General features: G+C 29.7%; 1 protein-coding gene across 1 annotated transcript; it reads right to left on the reverse strand.

Annotated features, from left to right (window-relative positions):
- Positions 1–3107: 3107 nt before the first annotated feature.
- Positions 3108–6251, reverse strand: LOC127135462 (protein NRT1/ PTR FAMILY 2.13). The gene is made up of 4 exons (XM_051062162.1): positions 6072–6251; positions 5541–5758; positions 4307–4878; positions 3108–4116 (listed from the first exon to the last, which is right to left on the reverse strand). Exons 1-4 carry the CDS (start codon positions 6196–6198, stop codon positions 3279–3281), a joined length of 1755 nt encoding a protein of 584 aa, XP_050918119.1. The 5' UTR covers positions 6199–6251; the 3' UTR covers positions 3108–3278.
- Between the last annotated feature and the right edge of the window lie 13897 nt (positions 6252–20148).

The following is a 20148-nucleotide window of genomic DNA, read 5'->3' on the forward strand; positions in this document are numbered from 1 at the left end:
CCTCAGGACATTTCTAGAGATGACCGATATACCGACCGGAGGTGTTCGGACTGTACATATGGAGGTAGGGATTTTCGGCTTTGATCACGACCAAATGATTGGTAATGAAGACTTCATGCAAGTTTTTAGTCATGAAGAAATCGGCGTCACCGTTGTCAATACATATATTAGGTAAATCCGGTCTACTTTGTTTTATTAATTAAACAACTTATGTTAATGATGTTTACTTTATGTTAATCCGGTTTACTTTATGTTTCAAAAGAGGTGTTAATGATGTTTTTATATTAGGTTTTTGTATGACAAATTGATGCGCCCCAATGGTTTGGACGTGTCATTCGGATTCTTAGCACCCGCGACCGTCAACTTAGGTTTAATCTTAAGTAGACCGAATACCGTGACGGAGTACGTTCTTCGGATCCTCATGGACAATAAAGATGCGGAGAAGTTGTTTTTTATACCGTTTAATACCGGGTTAGCATTTCATTCTAAATTCATCTATTATAATTATTTTCCAAGTTACCATCTAACATTTGACTAATCATTACAGTGGACATTGGTTGTTGCTCGCAATCAATCCTATCCGAGAAATTGTGTATTATCTTGACTCGCTAGGAAATGATTGGACAACATACCCGGATATGAAGGTCCTAATTGACACGTAAGTGAGAATGTTCAAAAAATTTCTTAGTTTATGTGAATTGTTCTAATTGCTTCATTTTTATTTTATTAGCGTCCTACAAGCTTTTCGGGCCCAACGAGATATCCAAACCTCAAGGAGGGGCGCCAAGTCCATTACATGGATTAAAGTGGCGGTATATTTTTAATTACCACATTTTTTATTATATTAGTGATGACACTTGATAAAACTTAGGATTTATAATCCATATTTTTTTTTCATATGTAGTGTCCTCAACAACGTAATCAAATAGATTGCGGGTATTTCATGTTGAGGTTTATGCGAGATACTCTTGCTTTGGGCCGATTAATGATTCCCACCGATGTATGTATTTCTAACTTATGAGTTATTTTTATATTTACACATATCTCATATAATTAAATAGTTGGAATTAATTCAAAATATGTTATATTATTATGTAGTACTTTGAGGAATTCAAGTGTGCATTTTATACAAAGGATCAAGTGGACGAAATCAAAGAGGAATGATGTCAATTCATGATAGAGCTCAATGTTTTTTCATAAATTTGTGTAATTACTGTGTACATTTGTAGTATATGTAATGACTTGTAAATGTGTACATAAATTTGTATATATTTTGATACATTTAAGGCAAAATTGGTTTGAATTGGTATATATATATATTTGTTAGCCAAAAATTGGTAGAAAAAAGGCCAAAATGGCATATATAAAATGTGATAATTGTCTGTCAAAATCTGGTTGAAAACAGGTAGAAATTCTGGTTTATAAACCTGGAAAAAATGTGGTTTAAAACAAAAGCTTCAAAAATTTTCGTATACCTTAGACAACGCTTTTGTAAAAAGCGCTGTCTAAGGGGGGCGGGCTTAGACAGCGCTTTTTGAAAAGCGCTGTCTAAGGTATACCTAAAAAAATTAAAATAGGAGGGTCTTAGAAAACGCTTTAGGCAAAAGCGCTGTCTAAGGGGGGGGGGGCTTAGACAGCGCTTTTTCAAAAGCGCTGTCTAAGGTATACCTAAAAAATTTAAAATAAGAGGGTCTTATAAAGCGCTTTTGGCCAAAGCGCTGTCTAGGGGGGGGGGGGGGGCTTAGACAGCGCTTTTAAGATTTAAAAAAGCGTTGTCTAAACCTTTAGCAGCGGAGGTTTAGACAGCGCTTTAAAGCGCTGTCTAAGGCTAAAAAAAGCGCTGTCTAAGGTCTTGTTTGTTGTAGTGATACTAATACTCCTTTTGCTAATTGATTATGTTCAGTAAACCTCAAATAATATTAATTATATAAATAACTATATCATCTTATATAATTTTTAATTAAATTAAGAATAGTATATTTTTGCGAAATAATCAATCAAAATCAATGTCACACAGTCAAACTATAAATTCTCTACCCCTGTGCATTGAGACATTTTTTCAATTCAAACATTTCTCCGTCCCTGATGCGTTGAAAGCCTTCAATAATATAAAAACATTCAAAACAAACAAACATTTTTTAGAAGAACTATGATGCTCTGATCTTTCATCTAACATAAAGGTACGTAGGCATAGAGTCGTAATACTCTAGCGAGCACGATAACAAAAAACTTTTTTTTGGTCCTTTCGTATTAATCAAACTATTTTCTCTTCCTTGTATATAAATACCTTAAGCAAATAATAAATAACGTAAGCAAACAGTCCCTTAGAAACACACACTAACCCTAAAATTAGAGGAGGATCTCATTGAGTACAATCGAGGTGATAAGTACCTAATACCTTCCCATTGCTTAACCGACTGCCAAACCTTTAGTCTTTTCCCTTAACTTTAGATTTTATCATTATTTCCCTGTTCCTTAGGAACAAATAAAGGATGATGGCGACTCTGCAAATTTTTCAGCCGCGACAACAACAACTTTATCTAATCATGCATAACTTTTTGCACTACATGAGGCAAAAGTCGAGAATGCATTTGGTTGAGATACCTAATTCAACACATACAAGAGACCTGTTGTTTGGATTTTGAAAAAATAAATACAACAACCATATATGAATATAATAATGCATGCATTGCTCAATTGAAAGATGGTTACACTAAAGGAGATTGAACAAAACACATTTCTCCAAAGTTCTTTTTCACTCATGATCTTCAGAAGAGGGGTGATATAGACATCCAACAAATTCGTTCATGTGATAATCTTGCAGATTTTTTCACAAAGTCATTCTCTAGTGAAACTTTTAACCACCTAGTGCGAAATATCGGTCTTCATCAACGAATAAATGATCGTTCAACTGAGGGAGAGATATAAATATCTTAAAAGGCCATGTACTTTTTTTCTTCACTAGATTTTTTCCATTGAGTTTTTTCTAGTATAATTTTAACAAATGATCCTTCTATTATACTTGAAACCTTGACCTTCAATTAGAACTCTTCTTTCTTTCCTCTTTTGTCTATTTTATAACTCAAATATAATAATAATAATAATAATAATAATAATAACTATTAATTAATTATTTTATAATCAATCTCTCATCCTAAAGGATTATTTTTTATACTTCTGTTATATGTTACAAGAAATATTTATAGAACATATATATATATGCAATCTATCTAAAATTAATATGCTGAAACACTACTATATGCTCCTTTTCACCACTTTCATGCCTTCAACAAAGTAGACTTGTAACGATATTTTCTCGCACAGAATATGAAATAGCAGAAATTCAACACCACCAATCCAGCAATGATGAAATAAAAGTATTCCAATCTCCCCTTATTAATATCACTATCAAGCCAATCTGATTCACCTTGTTTCCCAGTATAAGAATGCACAATGTTAACAATAAATGTGCTAAGGTTACTACCAACTGAAAGATTCAAACATAGCAATGAATTGCTTATACTTCTCATGCTATCAGGTGATTCTTTGTTGAAAAACTCAGTGTGTCCAACTGTTCCAAAAATATGACAACCTGCTATGAGTAAAAACTGAGGAGCTAGCCACATTACCGACATAGGCGCGACTCCGTCGGGATCTCCCATCGAAATGGCTAATTCTCTTCTCTTTTTTTCAACCAACCCTGCAACTAGTACTGATAGAATTGCTGAACCATGTCCAAGACCAATTCTTTGAAGGGTTGTGAGCCCTTGTTCTTGTTTTGTGATTTTCTCAAGTAGAGGCGAAAGTACTTGATCGTAAAATGGTAGGAATATACCTATTGCTACTAATGAAATTACATTTATTGAGCCAGCATGGATTTCAAAGTTGAGGAATTCTATGTTTCTGTCCATTTTCAAAGCTTGTGAGATGGAGAATATTGATAGTTGCCCTACTGGAATGAACATTATGATGCTTGTTATCCATATTGGCATTATCTTGAGTATGCATTTTAGTTCTTCAATTTGCTTGATGCTACAAAGCTTCCATGGATCTTTGATTGATCCATCATTGTTTATTTCATCCTCCTCGACCACAAGAGCAGCTTTGTTTAAACACCTATAACAAACAAAAAGAAATCAATAGTTAAAATAATGTTTAGTCTTTGAGAGCGTGCAAAGGTTTTAAATCGTGGAAAAATATGACCTTATTTGTTTTGTCACAGATAGATCGTGGCTAACCTAGGGCCTCCGATCCGAAAATTTAAGATGACCCTTCATGAACATTATTGTAAGAGATAGTACTATACCTAAACTCTTTTGTAAGAGGCAATTTTCCTTCTGAATCATTCAACAATGGAGGATCATAAAAAGCTTCTTGTGTGTCCTTGATCACGGGAAGATGTCGGTGTCTCTTGTGTCTAGCTGCAACCAACACTTGAGCAATGCTAGATAATATGCTTCCTTCAGGTTGAACATAAGCATAAACTCTAGTACCAGCAAAGAAAACTATAATTGAAATCAACATAAAGAGAGTGAAAATTCCATAGCCAAGAGTCCAACTAACAGAATCCTCAATATAAACCACAATAGTTTGGTTTATCAACATGATTATAGTTTGTGTTGTGTAGTACAAACTATAGAAACTGCTACTTCCATGTCTTCCTTCAACAGTGGTCATATCAAATTGGTCAATTGCAAATGGAATGCTGCAAGGTCTTATTCCACCGGTGCCTATGGATAACCAGAATAGACCAAAAATTAAGATCCATAGTTGGAAATTTGTGTGGCCATTACATACACCAAGTTGTTGCTGTTCAATTGGACATGGTGCTGGATGAAGTTCTGGTATCCATGCTGTTAGCATTAGTATCATCAATCCCTATAATATAACAATTCAAATTGTTAAACAAACATTCAGTTTTAAGAATCATATTTAATACACAAAAAATAATAGAGAATGAATTATTTTAAAGTATGTACTAAATTATTGTGAGATTATATGTATTAATGAAAATTTTTAGTGAATTTAAAAATAAAAAAATTATAGATATAAATGATATTTACTTACGGTTTCCTCGACAAATCATTAAACATATTCGTTGGTATTGAAGTTAGTGTATATAAATAAATAATTTCTAAGAGTTATATTTAATCCATGAAAAATAAAAGAGAGTGAGTTATTTTAAAATATATACTAAACTATCTTAAGATAACATATATTGTATATATTAACGGAAAATTATAATGAAAATAAAAAAAAGGTAAATATAGATGATATTTATCTAAGATTTTTTTTTTACAATAGACACTTTTGTTGGTATAAAAGTTAATGTATGTAAGAAAATAATTCTAAGAGTTGTTATACAAAATATATTATGATATCATACATGTAGTTTGATTATATTCATGGATTTTGTGGTATTTTGTGGTGATTGCTTGCATGCATTATTAACTCTAAAATGATCAATTCTCGAGTAAAAAATAGACTTAAAAATGCTAAAATGATGCGTGCAATCAACGCAAAATCGAATGAAAACATACCATAAGACTAGCAAAGGAAGAAACAGCAATTGTTCGAAACTTTCCCAAGTATGCATCAGCAACCAAAGCACCAATGAGAGGAACAATATTAGAGATAGCCACCCAAGTATTCATAATATTTGCAGCAAGAACTTGATCCATGTTATACACTTTCATCAAATAGATTACAAAGTTTGTTTGCATTCCAAATGTTGCCAACCTCTCACCAGTGTCATTTCCTGCCCATTTTTTTTCAAATGTTAATCAATCATTTCTTCTAACCATAATAGAAAGATATATATATATATATATATATATATATATATATATATATATATATATATATATATATATATATATATATATATATATATATATAAAAGATATTAAGAAATTATGAATCACGACCACCCCGAACACAAAACTGACATACATAATAATTTTAAAAAATAAATAAATTAAACATAATCATAAATATCAGTATCGATGTGTGACACTGACACTAACACAGACACGTTTTTTCACATAAACATCGGTGCTTAAGAAACACACCTAAAATATAAGGCATGGCCTTCCATCCGGGCTTTCTTTGTGGAGTCTCTTGTTTTGATTCAACAAGAAGACTTTCTACATCTAACAATTTTTTCTTCAACGATGGAATTGAACACTTCTTATCCATTGTTATTTTCTTTCTTTCTTGTGTTTTAGACTCAATGAGCTTTGGCTAGCTTTTATAACACCTTATGGATAAATAATTGTATGGATACATATGGAAATATATATAGTAAATTTCAATTGGAAAAAAAAATAATACAGTCAACAGGTTTTGGTCATGCGATTCATTGAATTGCAGTCCACATGGACACTATTGGGTCAAAAAGCACTTTGGGTCAAAAAGAAAATTTTTACTATAAGAAAAAGCCTAAATAAAATAAATCTGTTCAATAATAATAATAAACAATATACAGAAAAATAATAGTAATAATTACATTGTTGAAACATCTTATTAATTATTATATTAACATATATTAAAATTTAATTATATTAGTTATTTATTAATTATGATATTTAATTGATTAATGATCAAATTAAATAATAATTTTAATTAAAATTTTATTAAATAATTGAATATATAAAAATTAATTAATATGTGTTTAATATCGGTGAATGTCAAAAAAAATTATTTAGGGTCTTAATATATCACACACAATAAATTATCTATTCTTAGTTGTTATATGTTTTAATATATCACACATTATATGTCTATCTTTCTATGTTTCATAGTTACGGAAATTGTGATCACTACACTTTATTTTTAATAACTATATTACTTAGTAGAGTTAATAAAGAAAATGAGAATTTTTTCTCTATTATCATAGATTTTCACTATACAATGGAGACTAAAAATTACATAAAAGTATGACAAATTATATCTTGCTTTTGTACTTCTTTTTGTTGATTTATATGGTATATATGGATTGCTAATTTCACATTTATTTGTGAGAAAAACTTTAAAAGAAAAAGTGGAAAAAAATTATGACTTGTTTTCTTAACATTTAAATTAAGATTTGCTTTTAAAATTTGTTTAAAAAGTAATAGTTTTAGTTGTGATATACATTTGACTAAATATCTTTGAAAGTCACATTTGTAATATGTAGTTATGATTAAAAGTTATAGTAGTATCAAGATGAGAATCTAATTTGGATTATAATTTTAAGAATTATTTCTTTTATAATCCAAGATATTTATACACTGAATAGAATTTTATTTTAAGGATTTGATTATTTTATTTTCAATTAAAAAGATTAAATTATTGATCATCTCTTTTGGCTTTATTAACTTTTTAAAATATTGTTAACATATCTTATTTGATTTCTATTTGAATAAAAAAAAAGTTTCACAAAGATTTTATATTTAAAGTTTATTTTAACTTTTTTTAGAACTATATTATTATTTAATAATTTATTTAATTTTTATCACGATTCTTTAAAAAATCCATCCGTGTATTTTCTATTAAGCAATATTTTAAAAATTTGATCGTATTGGCCTGTTCAATCAGTTGGATCGTACCGGTCGGTTCAATCAGTTGGACCAAGAACCATAACTAAATTCAGTTTAGTTACAATTATTAGTGAATCAAAATTGAAGTAAAACTAAAAAAAAATAGATTGAATCATTCAAAGAATCTTATCCGTTTTTTTTTAAATAATCAAATGATTATGAGTGATGTAATGAACTTATATATTTGACCTCACATTTGAGATAAAACATTGTAAATTTCAAATATTTCTCATTTAATTAATTTTTTTATATAATAATTATGAGTTAATGCGTATAAAAATATATAACTACTCTAGAAAAAAAATGGTCAATTAAAACGTAAATAAATTTTTTAGTTGTGATGAAGTTAGATTGTTTAAGGTGTTTGATCGGTTAATTTCATCTCGCATAAGTGATTTGCTAACAAGATTGAGTGTTAGTACTTTAGAGTGTATTTAATTTCATTTTATGAAAAATAAGAATTATTAAATCAAAGCATAAGTGTTAAACGAGGGAGCTGACTTTGTTCTTGATGATATATTTCTAGTCCCCCTCTTCCTGCAAAATATTTGATAGTACCATTGCATATAAAATCACAAACCCTTCAATAATTAGTGATATGATTTTGATGAATTAAAGGTGTTTTCCATCTAGGTCTAGGTAACTTACATAGGTGATGATATATTGATATGATCATCTTTTCGGAATGTTAATGCTCTTGGAATTACTATCTTCAATTTGTCTCAAATTTTTTGTTGGAGTAAATCATATTCTCTGTACCATATCATTCTTTAAAGGAAAATGTTAATAAATATTTTCGAATTAATGATTAAGAAATTAAAATATTAAGTTGAGTATTATTTAAGAGTTTAAATATAAAAGTTTTTTCTATATATATCAATTTTTTAAAAATATATTTAAAAACTTAAAAATAGAAGTTTTTTTTTAAAATATATATGTATTCAATAAATAATCAACTTTTTATAAAAAATATTATTATAACATATTTTCTTTATTTAAAATTCTTAACAAATATCCGAACACATTGATATGACCCATAATTTAAGATTATGAGGATCTTTCAAAGAACACACAATATTAATGAGGAGATTTTAAAAAAAAATATATAATATCCTAGTGTGGTGCAACATAGAGACGACTCTGTTATATTATCTATTAATTATTAAAGTCGTGTGCAACATATGAGGATCAATAGTGATAGTTAATATACTAAAATAAAATTAAAGTACTCCCTCAAATTTAATTTGTAAGCAAAAAAATCTTTTAATTTTTTTTTACCTTAATAAATATAAGCAAAGTTCAATAAATTTAGATGAATTTAATACCTTTATTCCAAAAATATCACCGCATTAATTATTTAATTTTGTTAGTGGAAAACAATTTAATTGAAGTTATCTCTCTCACATGAAATCAAGAAAATTAAATGCACTTCACTATATTTTTTAACAAGCATGAAAATTATTTTTTTTTTTTCTTATAAATCAGACCGGAGTAGTAATTGTCACTTATCTTAGATGCTTAATGTTAGATTAGTTGGAAGGCCAATGTCATCTTTAAGGATGAACATCAGGAGGTTTAGGACGGTTTCGGTCCCTAAACCCTCACCCGAAGAAACCGTCGGATGAAAAATACCAACCCATTTTCACCCATTTTAATCACCGGTTATGGCAAGTGGTTATTTCAACTGGTGATGGGTTATTGGGCAAGTTGAATCAGTTTAGAATCACATAAAACAAATAAAATTAAAACTAAAAATAAAATAAAATAAAATAAATAATCTCAGAGAAATATAATAATACTCTCTTCACATCTTTAGTCTTCAACATAAAAGAAACAAATTGAATATTATCTTACTTATAAAAACTAAATTAAAATCCATATCAAAATAAATTAAAATAATAAAAAACTAATAAATTGTTCTGGATCTAGGGAATAATAAAATATGGAGTTGTTGTGTCTTCTCCCTTTAGATTTTAAAAAATAATGAAATTGTTTTAGATCTATCGAGAAGTAAAAAAAAATTCATAAAGAAGAGATATAGAAGATGAAAGAAGAGAGAAGATGAACTGAGTAGTGATGTTGTGTAATCGTTTTTCTAAGATCTTGTTGAATTTTCTGTTTAGATTTTCTTTCCAAAATATCTCTGCAATGTTCTTCTAATATCCAAATGATAATAAGTATAGTTTAATTTGTAAAGAGAGAAACTCTTGGTTGTGAAAAATAATTAATTCTTATTAAATTATAATAAATATAATAATAAGATAGACATATAGGCAATTAGTCATATAGCTAGTGATACATTGATAATTTAGTGATGTCTTTCTCATAGTCTACTCACATTATAATTTAGAATTAATTAAAATTAATAGAGTGCAATGAACTTCGAGCGGGCTCGGTCACCGATGGATGAGTTTAATAAAATTGACCCGCCCGTCTAAAACCACACCAAACTAAATTAATTTAATGACTCGCGAATCTGTTCTCACCCGCCCAATTATTGTTTTTTGTGTCCAGTTTATACGGTTTCAGGCGGATATCAGGTATCTGTCCACCCCTAGTCATCTTTATATGCCATCGTAGTAGGTTTGTGGCTTTAAAGATCGCGTGGAGATTTGTGCCATTGGAAGTCAGAATCAACTTTACATTGTTAAAGGATGTGGCCAGATTTATATTTTACATTGTTAAAGGGTGTGACCAGATTTACATTTTTTATGTTGTGTTAAAATTTTCACTATAGGAGGTCGATGTCAATTTCAAATGATGTCATCGCAGGTTGGACGTCGTTGGAGGATGTGTTTCTATCATGATGTTTGGATTTATGATGATTCGTCAATCTTCTTTTTTATGGATACACTTAATTGACATACGACTTTTCTTCGTCCCTTAAGCATTTAAAAAATAATAAGCATTTATAAGTATCACATATTTATGTTTTGCAGTTACCAAATATTGTCACTGAGATTTAGGGGTGGCAATTCGATTCATTCTCAATAGACACCCACAAAATTATCATTCTATGGTAAAATAAAACCCCATAAAAATAGGTACGAACATGAGTTTGGGCAATTATCCAAAAAAATAAAGGGAGTATGGATGCGGGTATGGACACCTTGGTACCCACCATGCCCCATGCCCGCACAATATATATTCATGTATTTAAATTTTAATTTATATATTCTAATTAATATTATTATATAAAGATATATGTATATCAATTTTAAAAATTATATCAATGTTAAATCATTACATATTTAATATAATTATTTGTTTATTTCAACAATAAATTTTTTGAATTTTTTTAAAAACTTAAAATGATATGATATTTTATAATTAATCTATTTATTTTTAATAGGAATGCGGGTAACACTTACGAATATAGATACTTACATACCCGTATGACACATGTACGAATGTTAACTTTGGCGCTCAAGCGGGTATGAACTCGGGTACGGGGATTTTTTTAAATCGCGGGTATAACGATGAGTACTATAGTACCTTGCTCAAACCCGGCTAATTGCCATCCTTAATGAGATTATAAATACAGAATAAATAATACATAGAGTAGTTTTCCCTTATGTTTTTAAGTTTTTCGATCATTTTTAGTTTTTCTTGACTTGGAGCACACTCCACGCCTTTCTAATTTTAACAGTTTTATGTACATTTTTAATGTATAATTCATGTTGAGACTATGAACGATTGATCACTTAGTTTTTTGCGAACTAATGTTTTCTTTGAGAAGCAATCTCATCCATATGGTTGGCCTACTCAATATGTGGTTTGGAGTAGAACAATCCCACCTATATCCTTGGCCTACTCTATATGAAGTTCAAATTAGATAGGAGATTTGGCTTATCCTTTAGGAAGTCTTTAGGCTTCACTCAGTGGACACATTAGGTGACCCTCATATTAAGTAAATTCGTCAATGATTATGGCGGATTTTGGATTTGATATAATAGAATATTTTTATCATTAAGCATAATTATATTTGTAATTGTTTTCATTTATGTTTGTCATTATTCAGAACTTTGACTAACCTATTATATATATATATATATATATATATATATATATATATATATATATATATATATATATATATATATATATATATATATATATATATATATATATATATATATATATATATATATATATATATATATATATATATATATATATATATATATATATATATATATATATATATATATATATATATTCTATTGATTATACGAATAAGACAAGTCATTACATTACAACCTCTTTTAGGTGAAAGGGGATGTCGCGGTGGTGTTAGGAGAAGTATTATAAGGTATGACGGGGGAGAGATACATAGGGGATGGTGGTTGACTTGCAAGGTTAGGTGGTGGACTGGAATTCTCCCACTGATGGACAATATATGGATGTAACTCATCAATGAAATATTTATAGTCAAGGAGAGGTGGGGAAGATAGGTGGGCAAATGAGAACTATGTCTCGTAAAAAATTACATGGTGCAAAATGGTGATCTTTCTGTACGAAAAATTGAAACATTTATAACCTATGTGATTAAGTGGATATACCCTAAGAAAGGAAACAAGGGATAAAATTGACAACCAAAGACACAAAGATGTGTGTAGGAGGGATCACGGTGATACATGATTTGAGTAGGAGAGTGATTTGACATATTATTTCGGGGAAGGATATTAAGTTGGTATGTAGCCATTTGAAGTGCATGATTCCAAAAGGAGGGAGGAAAAAACGAATGAGTGAGAAGAGTGTGAATCATGTTATTATAATGCATATTTTACACCCGGCTTTGCCATTTTGAGAATAAGTGTGAGGACAAGAGACACGAAAAATAACACCATTATCAACACAATATTTATGAAACAATGTATTGTCATATTCACGCCCATTGTCACATCGAAAACATTTGATAGATTGAGAAAATTGTGTGTGAATTTGATTAGAAAGAGAAGTGAGTTTTTCAAAAATTTGAGATTTATTGATTATAGGAAATGTCCATAAGAAATCAAAATAATAATCCAAGAATATATATATATTCTATTGATTATACGAATAAGACAAGCCATTACATTACAACCTCTTTCAGGTGGAAGGGGATGACGCGGTGGTGTTAGGAGAAGTATTATAAGGTATGGCGGGGGAGAGATGCATAGGGGATGGTGGTTGACTTGCAAGGTTAGGTGGTGAACTAGAATTCTCCCACTGATGGACAATGTGTGGGTGTAACTCATCAATGAAATATTTATAGTCAGGGAGAGGTAGGGAAGATAGGCGGGCAAAGGGGAACTATGTCTCGTCAAAAATTACATGCTGCAAAATGGTGATCTTTCTGTACAAAAAATTGAAACATTTATAACCTATGTGATTAAGTGGATATACCCTAATAAAGGAAACAAGGGATAAAATTGACAACCAAAGACACGAAGATGTGTGTAGGAGGGATCACGGTGATACATGATTTGAGTAGGAGAGTGATTTGACATATTCTTTCGGGGAAGGATATTAAGTTGATATGTACCCATTTAAAGTGCATGATGCCAAAAGGAGGGAGGAAAAAATGAATGAGCAAAAAGAGTGTGAATCATGTTATTCATAGTGCATATTTTACATTCGGCTTTGCCATTTTGAGAATAAGTGTGAGGACAAGAGAAACGAAAAATAACACCATTATCATCACAATGTTTATGAAATAGTGTATTGTCATATTCACGCGCATTGTCACATCGAAAACATTTGATAGATTGAGAAAGTTGTGTGTAAATTTGATTAGAAAGAGAAGTGAGCTTTTCAAAAAATTGAGATTTATTAATTATAGGAAATGTCCATAAGAAATCAAAATAATAATCCAAGAATAAAACATAATATCGATGACTAGAGGAACTTAAAATTGGTGATGTCCATAAACCACTGTGTAAAATATCAAAGGAAATTAAAGTATCATTTTGGATGAATAAAAAAGAAACCTAACATGTTTTCCAAATACACAAGAGTTACAAATATTTTTAAAATTGAAATGTTCATTACTAAGGAACTTATTTTTATGAAGGGATTATAAAGTGGAGGAGCTTGGATGACCGAGACGACTATGCCAGAGACCAGAAATGATACCAGCAAAATAAGAGGGAGAGGTGTATGGATAGAGATCGCCAATGCTATCACACTCATGAGAGGAATCCCTGTCTGAAAATCAGTGACAGAAAAGCCAAATGGACAAAAGGAAACATAAACATTATTGTTAGTAGTGTGTTATCGCACAAAAATTAAAATTTTAATAATATGTGGTGTGTGTAAAACACGGTTAAGGTTTAAGGGTTTATGTTTGTGGGATGTAGGTAGGGTTGTGTGACCAAACCCCTTAAATGGAATACATTGTCCACTACCAACAATCACACAACTGCAAAATAGATCTTTCGTAACACCCATTTTACAACGACCTTCCTGTTAACCGTGGTAATACATTTTTTTGGGATATTCTTTTGGTATTTACTAAAAGACATTTCACTACAATCATAGTAAAAAATCATAGTGAAATGTACCTTGAGTGAAAGGGTTCAGTTCCTAACACCAACAATTTTTAATTTACCGTGAGATAATTGTATATCACCTCGATTCTTATAAACAATCGTGTGTGTAAGGTACAATTATTTCACCACGACTCATATTATCAACCGTGGTGAAAGGTGTTACTTATTTATTTATAAGAGAAATTATCTCTCGTATCACTATATAACAACCGTCTCTCTCAACAAAAAAAATCCTAACATCTCTTTCACTCGTCTCTCTAAAAAAAACCCTAACATCTCTGTCACTTGCCTCTCTCATATGGAAACCCCAAACTTATGCAGTGAACTCATCTTCTTAGAAGGGTTACCTTTGTTGCATCAAATATTAGAAATGGATACCTTACGAGTTCGTCTTCATAATAGTTTATGTTTCAAGATCTATTTATGTATTATTGTTTATGTTTCAATAGTTTGTTTCATAATGTTTGAACTTTCTGCTTGTTTTGACTTGTAGGTAGGGATGCTTGTTTCAATAATGAGGATGAAGCTAAAGTGAGCGCTGCAAACTTGTGTGAAAGACCCAGAATGACATCCATTCAAAATTAACACAACTTTGCAGCTCTCACTTCAGCTTCACCCTCCTTTCATTGTGGATACCATTATGGGAAACATGTACGTTTCTGAAACATTCTATGAGTTGATATGTTATTATTATTGTTATTAATAAAGGTGTTATGTTCTTTGTAGTTTATGCTATGCGTTGATGATTTTTTTGTTTTTAATAAGAGTTGTTTGTTGTATCTTGTATGATGTTTAAGGTTTGTTGTTGATGAATGTTATTGATCAATGTTTGTTTAAAGGATGAGTTTATTGTATCTTATGTGATTTAAGTGTTTTTCCAATCCCTTACCGAATATATAACTTTTCAGATTGCATTATAAAATTAGAATATGACAGATAAAGTTATATTAGAAAACAAGTACACGTTCAATTCTAGACAAGAATTCTTCAGCCCGTTATCTGCATTTCGTTCTATAATACTTATAAATTTATTTAATACTTGTAGTTTTTCAACCACCCCTTTCTCCACCTCTATTTTTGTTTGTAAAGTAAATAATATTTTGCAAAATGAACTAGAGATGAAGGATGGTGAGGTTTAAGAATTAGGAGCATTAAACAAAGTTCTAACTGTTAAAGAGAAAAATGTGGATAAGGAGTTGAAGAACTCTTGTCTAGCATTGAACGTGATCTTGTTCTTCTAGTATAACTTGATTTTTCATATTATAATATTCTAGATCAGATTGAAAGGTTATATGTTTAGTGAGCATTGACGAAATACACATTCCATATAATCTATATAATATATTAAATCTGAAGCGGCGGATTATGTCACGACACATGTAAACTATTCTAATTCATTTGTGCCACATCATCTCATTATCTTATGTGACACCTCCTTAAACTCATTTCAAAATATCAAATGCAATAGTTATTCTCTATTAGAGATCGTGAGTTCAACTCCTTGCAAAGACAAAAAAGTGCAATTTTTATTCTCTATTATAAGTAACAAGTTCAACTCTTCACAACACTCTTCAAAACAAACATTCCAAAACTTCTATTATTTATCTGAGAAAAATATGTAATATTTCATTTGTAAATCTCTTTTAATAAAAAAATTATATTATCATATTTTATGAGTCATTTTCTTTCAATAAAAAAAATAAAATTTATCAATTTTCAAACATTTTGATAAAAAAAATTATGAGAGCTTATTCAATTCCTAAAAAAAATAATTTTTTTATAATATATTAAATCTGAAGTGGTGGATTATGTCAAGACACATGTAAACTCTTCTAACTCATTTATGCCACATCATCTCATTATCTTATGTGACACCTCCCTAAACTCATTTTAAAATATCAAATGCAATAGTTATTCTCTATTAGAGATCGCGAGTTCAACTCCTTGCAAAAACAAAAAAGTGAAATTTTTATTCTCTATTAGAAGTAACAAGTTCAACTCTTCACAACACTCTTCGAAACAAACATTTCAAAACTTCTATTATTTATTTGAGAAAAATATGTAATATTTCATTTGTAAATCTCTTTTAATTAAAAAATATATTTTCATATTTTATGAGTAATTTCCTTTCAATAAATTTTTTTTTTTATCAATTTTCAAACATTTCGATAAAAAAAATTATGAGAGCTTATTCAATTCCTAAAAAATAAAATTATTCGATAAAAAAAGTAAGAAGTATTAAAAAAAATTATTGAAATTCTTTACACTTATTTCAAATTTTAAAATTAAATTGTGATGTCTTATTTGCATATCTATGATTCAAAAATATTTCTATTCACTTAAAATTTTACTCTCTTCTTTTATCATCTTTATTTAATCGTCTCAAACACATTTTTTATAATAAACAAAACCAAAATATATATTTTATAATACTATTTAAAAAATTCATCTCAGCGCTGCGCATCACGCGGGTTTGTATTTAGTTTATAATAAACTCAGTGTATATATCACAATAGTTGTTTATACCAACCATTGTTAAATGCTATGCGTTAAGAATATCACAACAGTTGTTTAAAGTAACTATTGTGATAGGTAGCGCGCTACATAGCTCATAATCACGGTCGTACGACCGTGATGGAAATCATCATACATACAACCACCCATTACCTCACAACGGTTGGTCAGACATGGTGGTATCCCTTTTCCAACCGTTTTGAAATAGCTTATATGTACTAGTGTCAATTTCTGATTTAAATGACTCAAGTTAGAAATAATATGTTGAATTTGGCTCGACGACCTTGTGATATTATATTATTCGTTGTATGTGGATTTTTCGTCATAAGAAGAAATCTAATGGTTATTTTGAGCATTACAAAGTTCGTCTTGTAGGTGATAACAAGTCTCAGATTGCAGGTGTGAATTGTGATGATACATTCATTCCTATGGTGAAACCGGCGACGATTCGCACCATTATCACAATTCCTATCTCCAAAGCCTGGCCCATTCATCAGTTGGATGTCTAGAATGGATTTCTTCATGGTGACCTTCATGAGATAGTCTACCACTACAAGAAATTTTGTCATTATACAGGGCCAAAATCTCTCTGTAATTGAAAACATGTGGGTAATTGTAACTTACTGAGGACTTATCCATGACCATGGAGCCCTCGGTAAAAGCCTCATCGGTAACATTTACAAACGACCATGAAAACCCATTGTATTAGCCTGTCAAACCCGTGAATTTTTTTGTCTGTAATCGTGACTTTGATTTTAAATTATAAATCATATTATCCACAATTAAGAGTTCAGTAGATTTACCAACGACCAAGGCTGAGGTTATAAACACATGGTCAAACCATCATTTAGTTTTCAGGTTAAAATATTAACAATGAATTTTCTAACATGATAAAAATAATCATGATAAATATCTAGTAAGCTTAACTACCCAATAAAAATAAATTTATTCCAAATTTTAGTAAGCATATCACAACAGTTGTTTAAAGTAACTATTGTGATAGGTAGCGCGCTACATAGCTCATAATCACGATCGTACAATTGTGATGGAAAGCATCATATATACAACCACCCCTTACCTCACAACGGTTGGTCAGGCATGGTGGTATCCCTTTCCAACCGTTTTGAAATAGCTTATATGTAGTAGTGTCAATTTCTGATTTAAATGACTCAAGTTAGAAATAATATGTTGAATTTGGTTCCACAACCTTGTGATATTATATTATTCGTTGTATGTGGATTTTTCGTCATAAGAAGAAATCTAATGGTTATTTTGAGCATTACAAAGCTCGTCTTGTAGGTGATAACAAGTCTCAGATTGCAGGTGTGAATTATGATGATACATTCATTCCTATGGTGAAACCGGCGATGATTCGCACCATTATCACAATTCCTATCTCCAAATCCTAGCCCATTCATCAGTTGGATGCCTAAAATGGATTTCTTCATGGTGACCTTCATGAGATAGTATACCACTACAAGAAATTTTGTCATTATACAAGACCAAAATCTCTCTTGTAATTGAAAAACATGTGGGTAATTGTAACTTACTAAGGACTTATCCATGACCATGGAGCCCTCGGTAAAAGCCTCCTCGGTAACGTTTACAAACGACCATGAAAACCCATTGTATTAGCCTGTCAAACCCGTGAATTTTTTTGTCTGTAATCATGACTTTGATTTAAATTATAAATCATATTATCCACAATTAAGAGTTCAGTAGATTTACCAACGACCAAGGCTGAGGTTATAAACACATGGTCAAACCATCATTTAGTTTTCGGGGAAAAAATATTAACAATGAATTTTCTAACATGATAAAAGTAATCATGATAAATATCTAGTAAGCTTAACTACCCAATAAAAATAAATTTATTCCAAATTTTAGTAAATATTCTCACATTTTATAATGGCTAAGATAACACAACAATCCCATAATAGAACTAAATATGACCAACCAAATAAACATATAACATATATACTTACAAGTACATATACAACCTATGATATTCAAAATATAACAGATTCAATTGCATATACCATATATACTTACAACAAAACATACTCAATACTCATTAGCTCATATACATACAATTATCGAACATGGTAAAGCAAGTAAACTGAGTTCTACACCAAAACACACCCATAACAAATTCATAACAAGGGGGAAAAAACTAGTAGAAATGTTGCCCAAAAATCCAGCAACAGTGACAAACAGTATATACTTTTCTATACTTTTCTGATTGATACTCTTTCATGTTCATTGGATTATAAATGTTAATTTTCATATTATGATCAAGTTTATAATAATTCATGATTATCTAATGGTTGAGACATTCTAGTTTTCTAGTCAATTTACTTTGTCCCATTTCCCTCTTTATTTTCATTTCCCTTTTATCTCTAATATTTTGAGTACTTTTTATTTGAACTTTTTTACTTGTGTAATTGAATTTAAAATTAAAAGAGATATTGAGTGGAAAAAGATAAGAGAATGCATTATACAAAAATTCAAATTGAGCGTAGAGACATGATGATGATAATAATAATAATAATAATAATAATAATAATAATAATAATTATTATTATTATTATTATTATTATTATTATGTGATTAACCATGCCAGACTCGATTGATAATGACAATCATCGTCTAATATAAGTTAATGGAATGTTGTTGAAAGCTCTCACAATTCAAATGAGAGAGATGACGAGAGAATAAAGAGGGGCAATAGATATAAGAATTTACCAATTAGAAAACTTACAAAATAATAATGACGAGGAGGAAAGATTAAGAAGAAGGATAAATGGAAGACCTAGAGAAAAAATATTGAATGGGATAAAAATTAAAGCTCTAACCTTTCAAAGAAAAAATTATCTAGAGCCTTATTTAGAGTGGAAGACAAAAATTGAACTAATTTTTATTTGTAACACTTATACTAATGTTCAAAAAGTTCAAATTATTGCCTTTAAAATTAAATTATATGCATTGGTGTGATGGTATCAAACTGTCGAAGAAGAAGAATATAAGAAGATATGGAATAGATGAAAAGGATTACGAGAAGAAAATTTGTGGCTTTCTATTACCATAGGGAATTTCATAATAAATAACAGAGTCTCAAACAAAGTTATAAAACCTTTGATGAATATTACAAAGAGATAGAAACTATAAAGATAAAACCAAATGTGGAGGAATATAATGAAGCAACCATGACTAGATTTCTTCATGGTCTAAATCGTGACATAGTGGAGTGGTCTCAAACTATCAAGATAGAACAACAACTTAAAAGAAAGGGCTTACTATAACACTTCATAAGTGTTTCCTATTTCTGAGTTTAAAAATTAACCTTCACTTGCATATTTTCTTGTCATTTTAGAACATACTCAAAATTATTAATTGTTAATAATTTACAATAATAATTACTAATAAATGTAAAGATAGAAAAAAGAAAAGAGATCCAGTTTGAATAAGGTTTAGAGCAAGTTCCATGAAACCAATACTCAAGTGGGTTATAGAAAATCTAG

This window comes from Lathyrus oleraceus, chromosome 4 (assembly GCF_024323335.1).
Source record: "Lathyrus oleraceus cultivar Zhongwan6 chromosome 4, CAAS_Psat_ZW6_1.0, whole genome shotgun sequence".
NCBI lineage: Eukaryota > Viridiplantae > Streptophyta > Magnoliopsida > Fabales > Fabaceae > Lathyrus > Lathyrus oleraceus.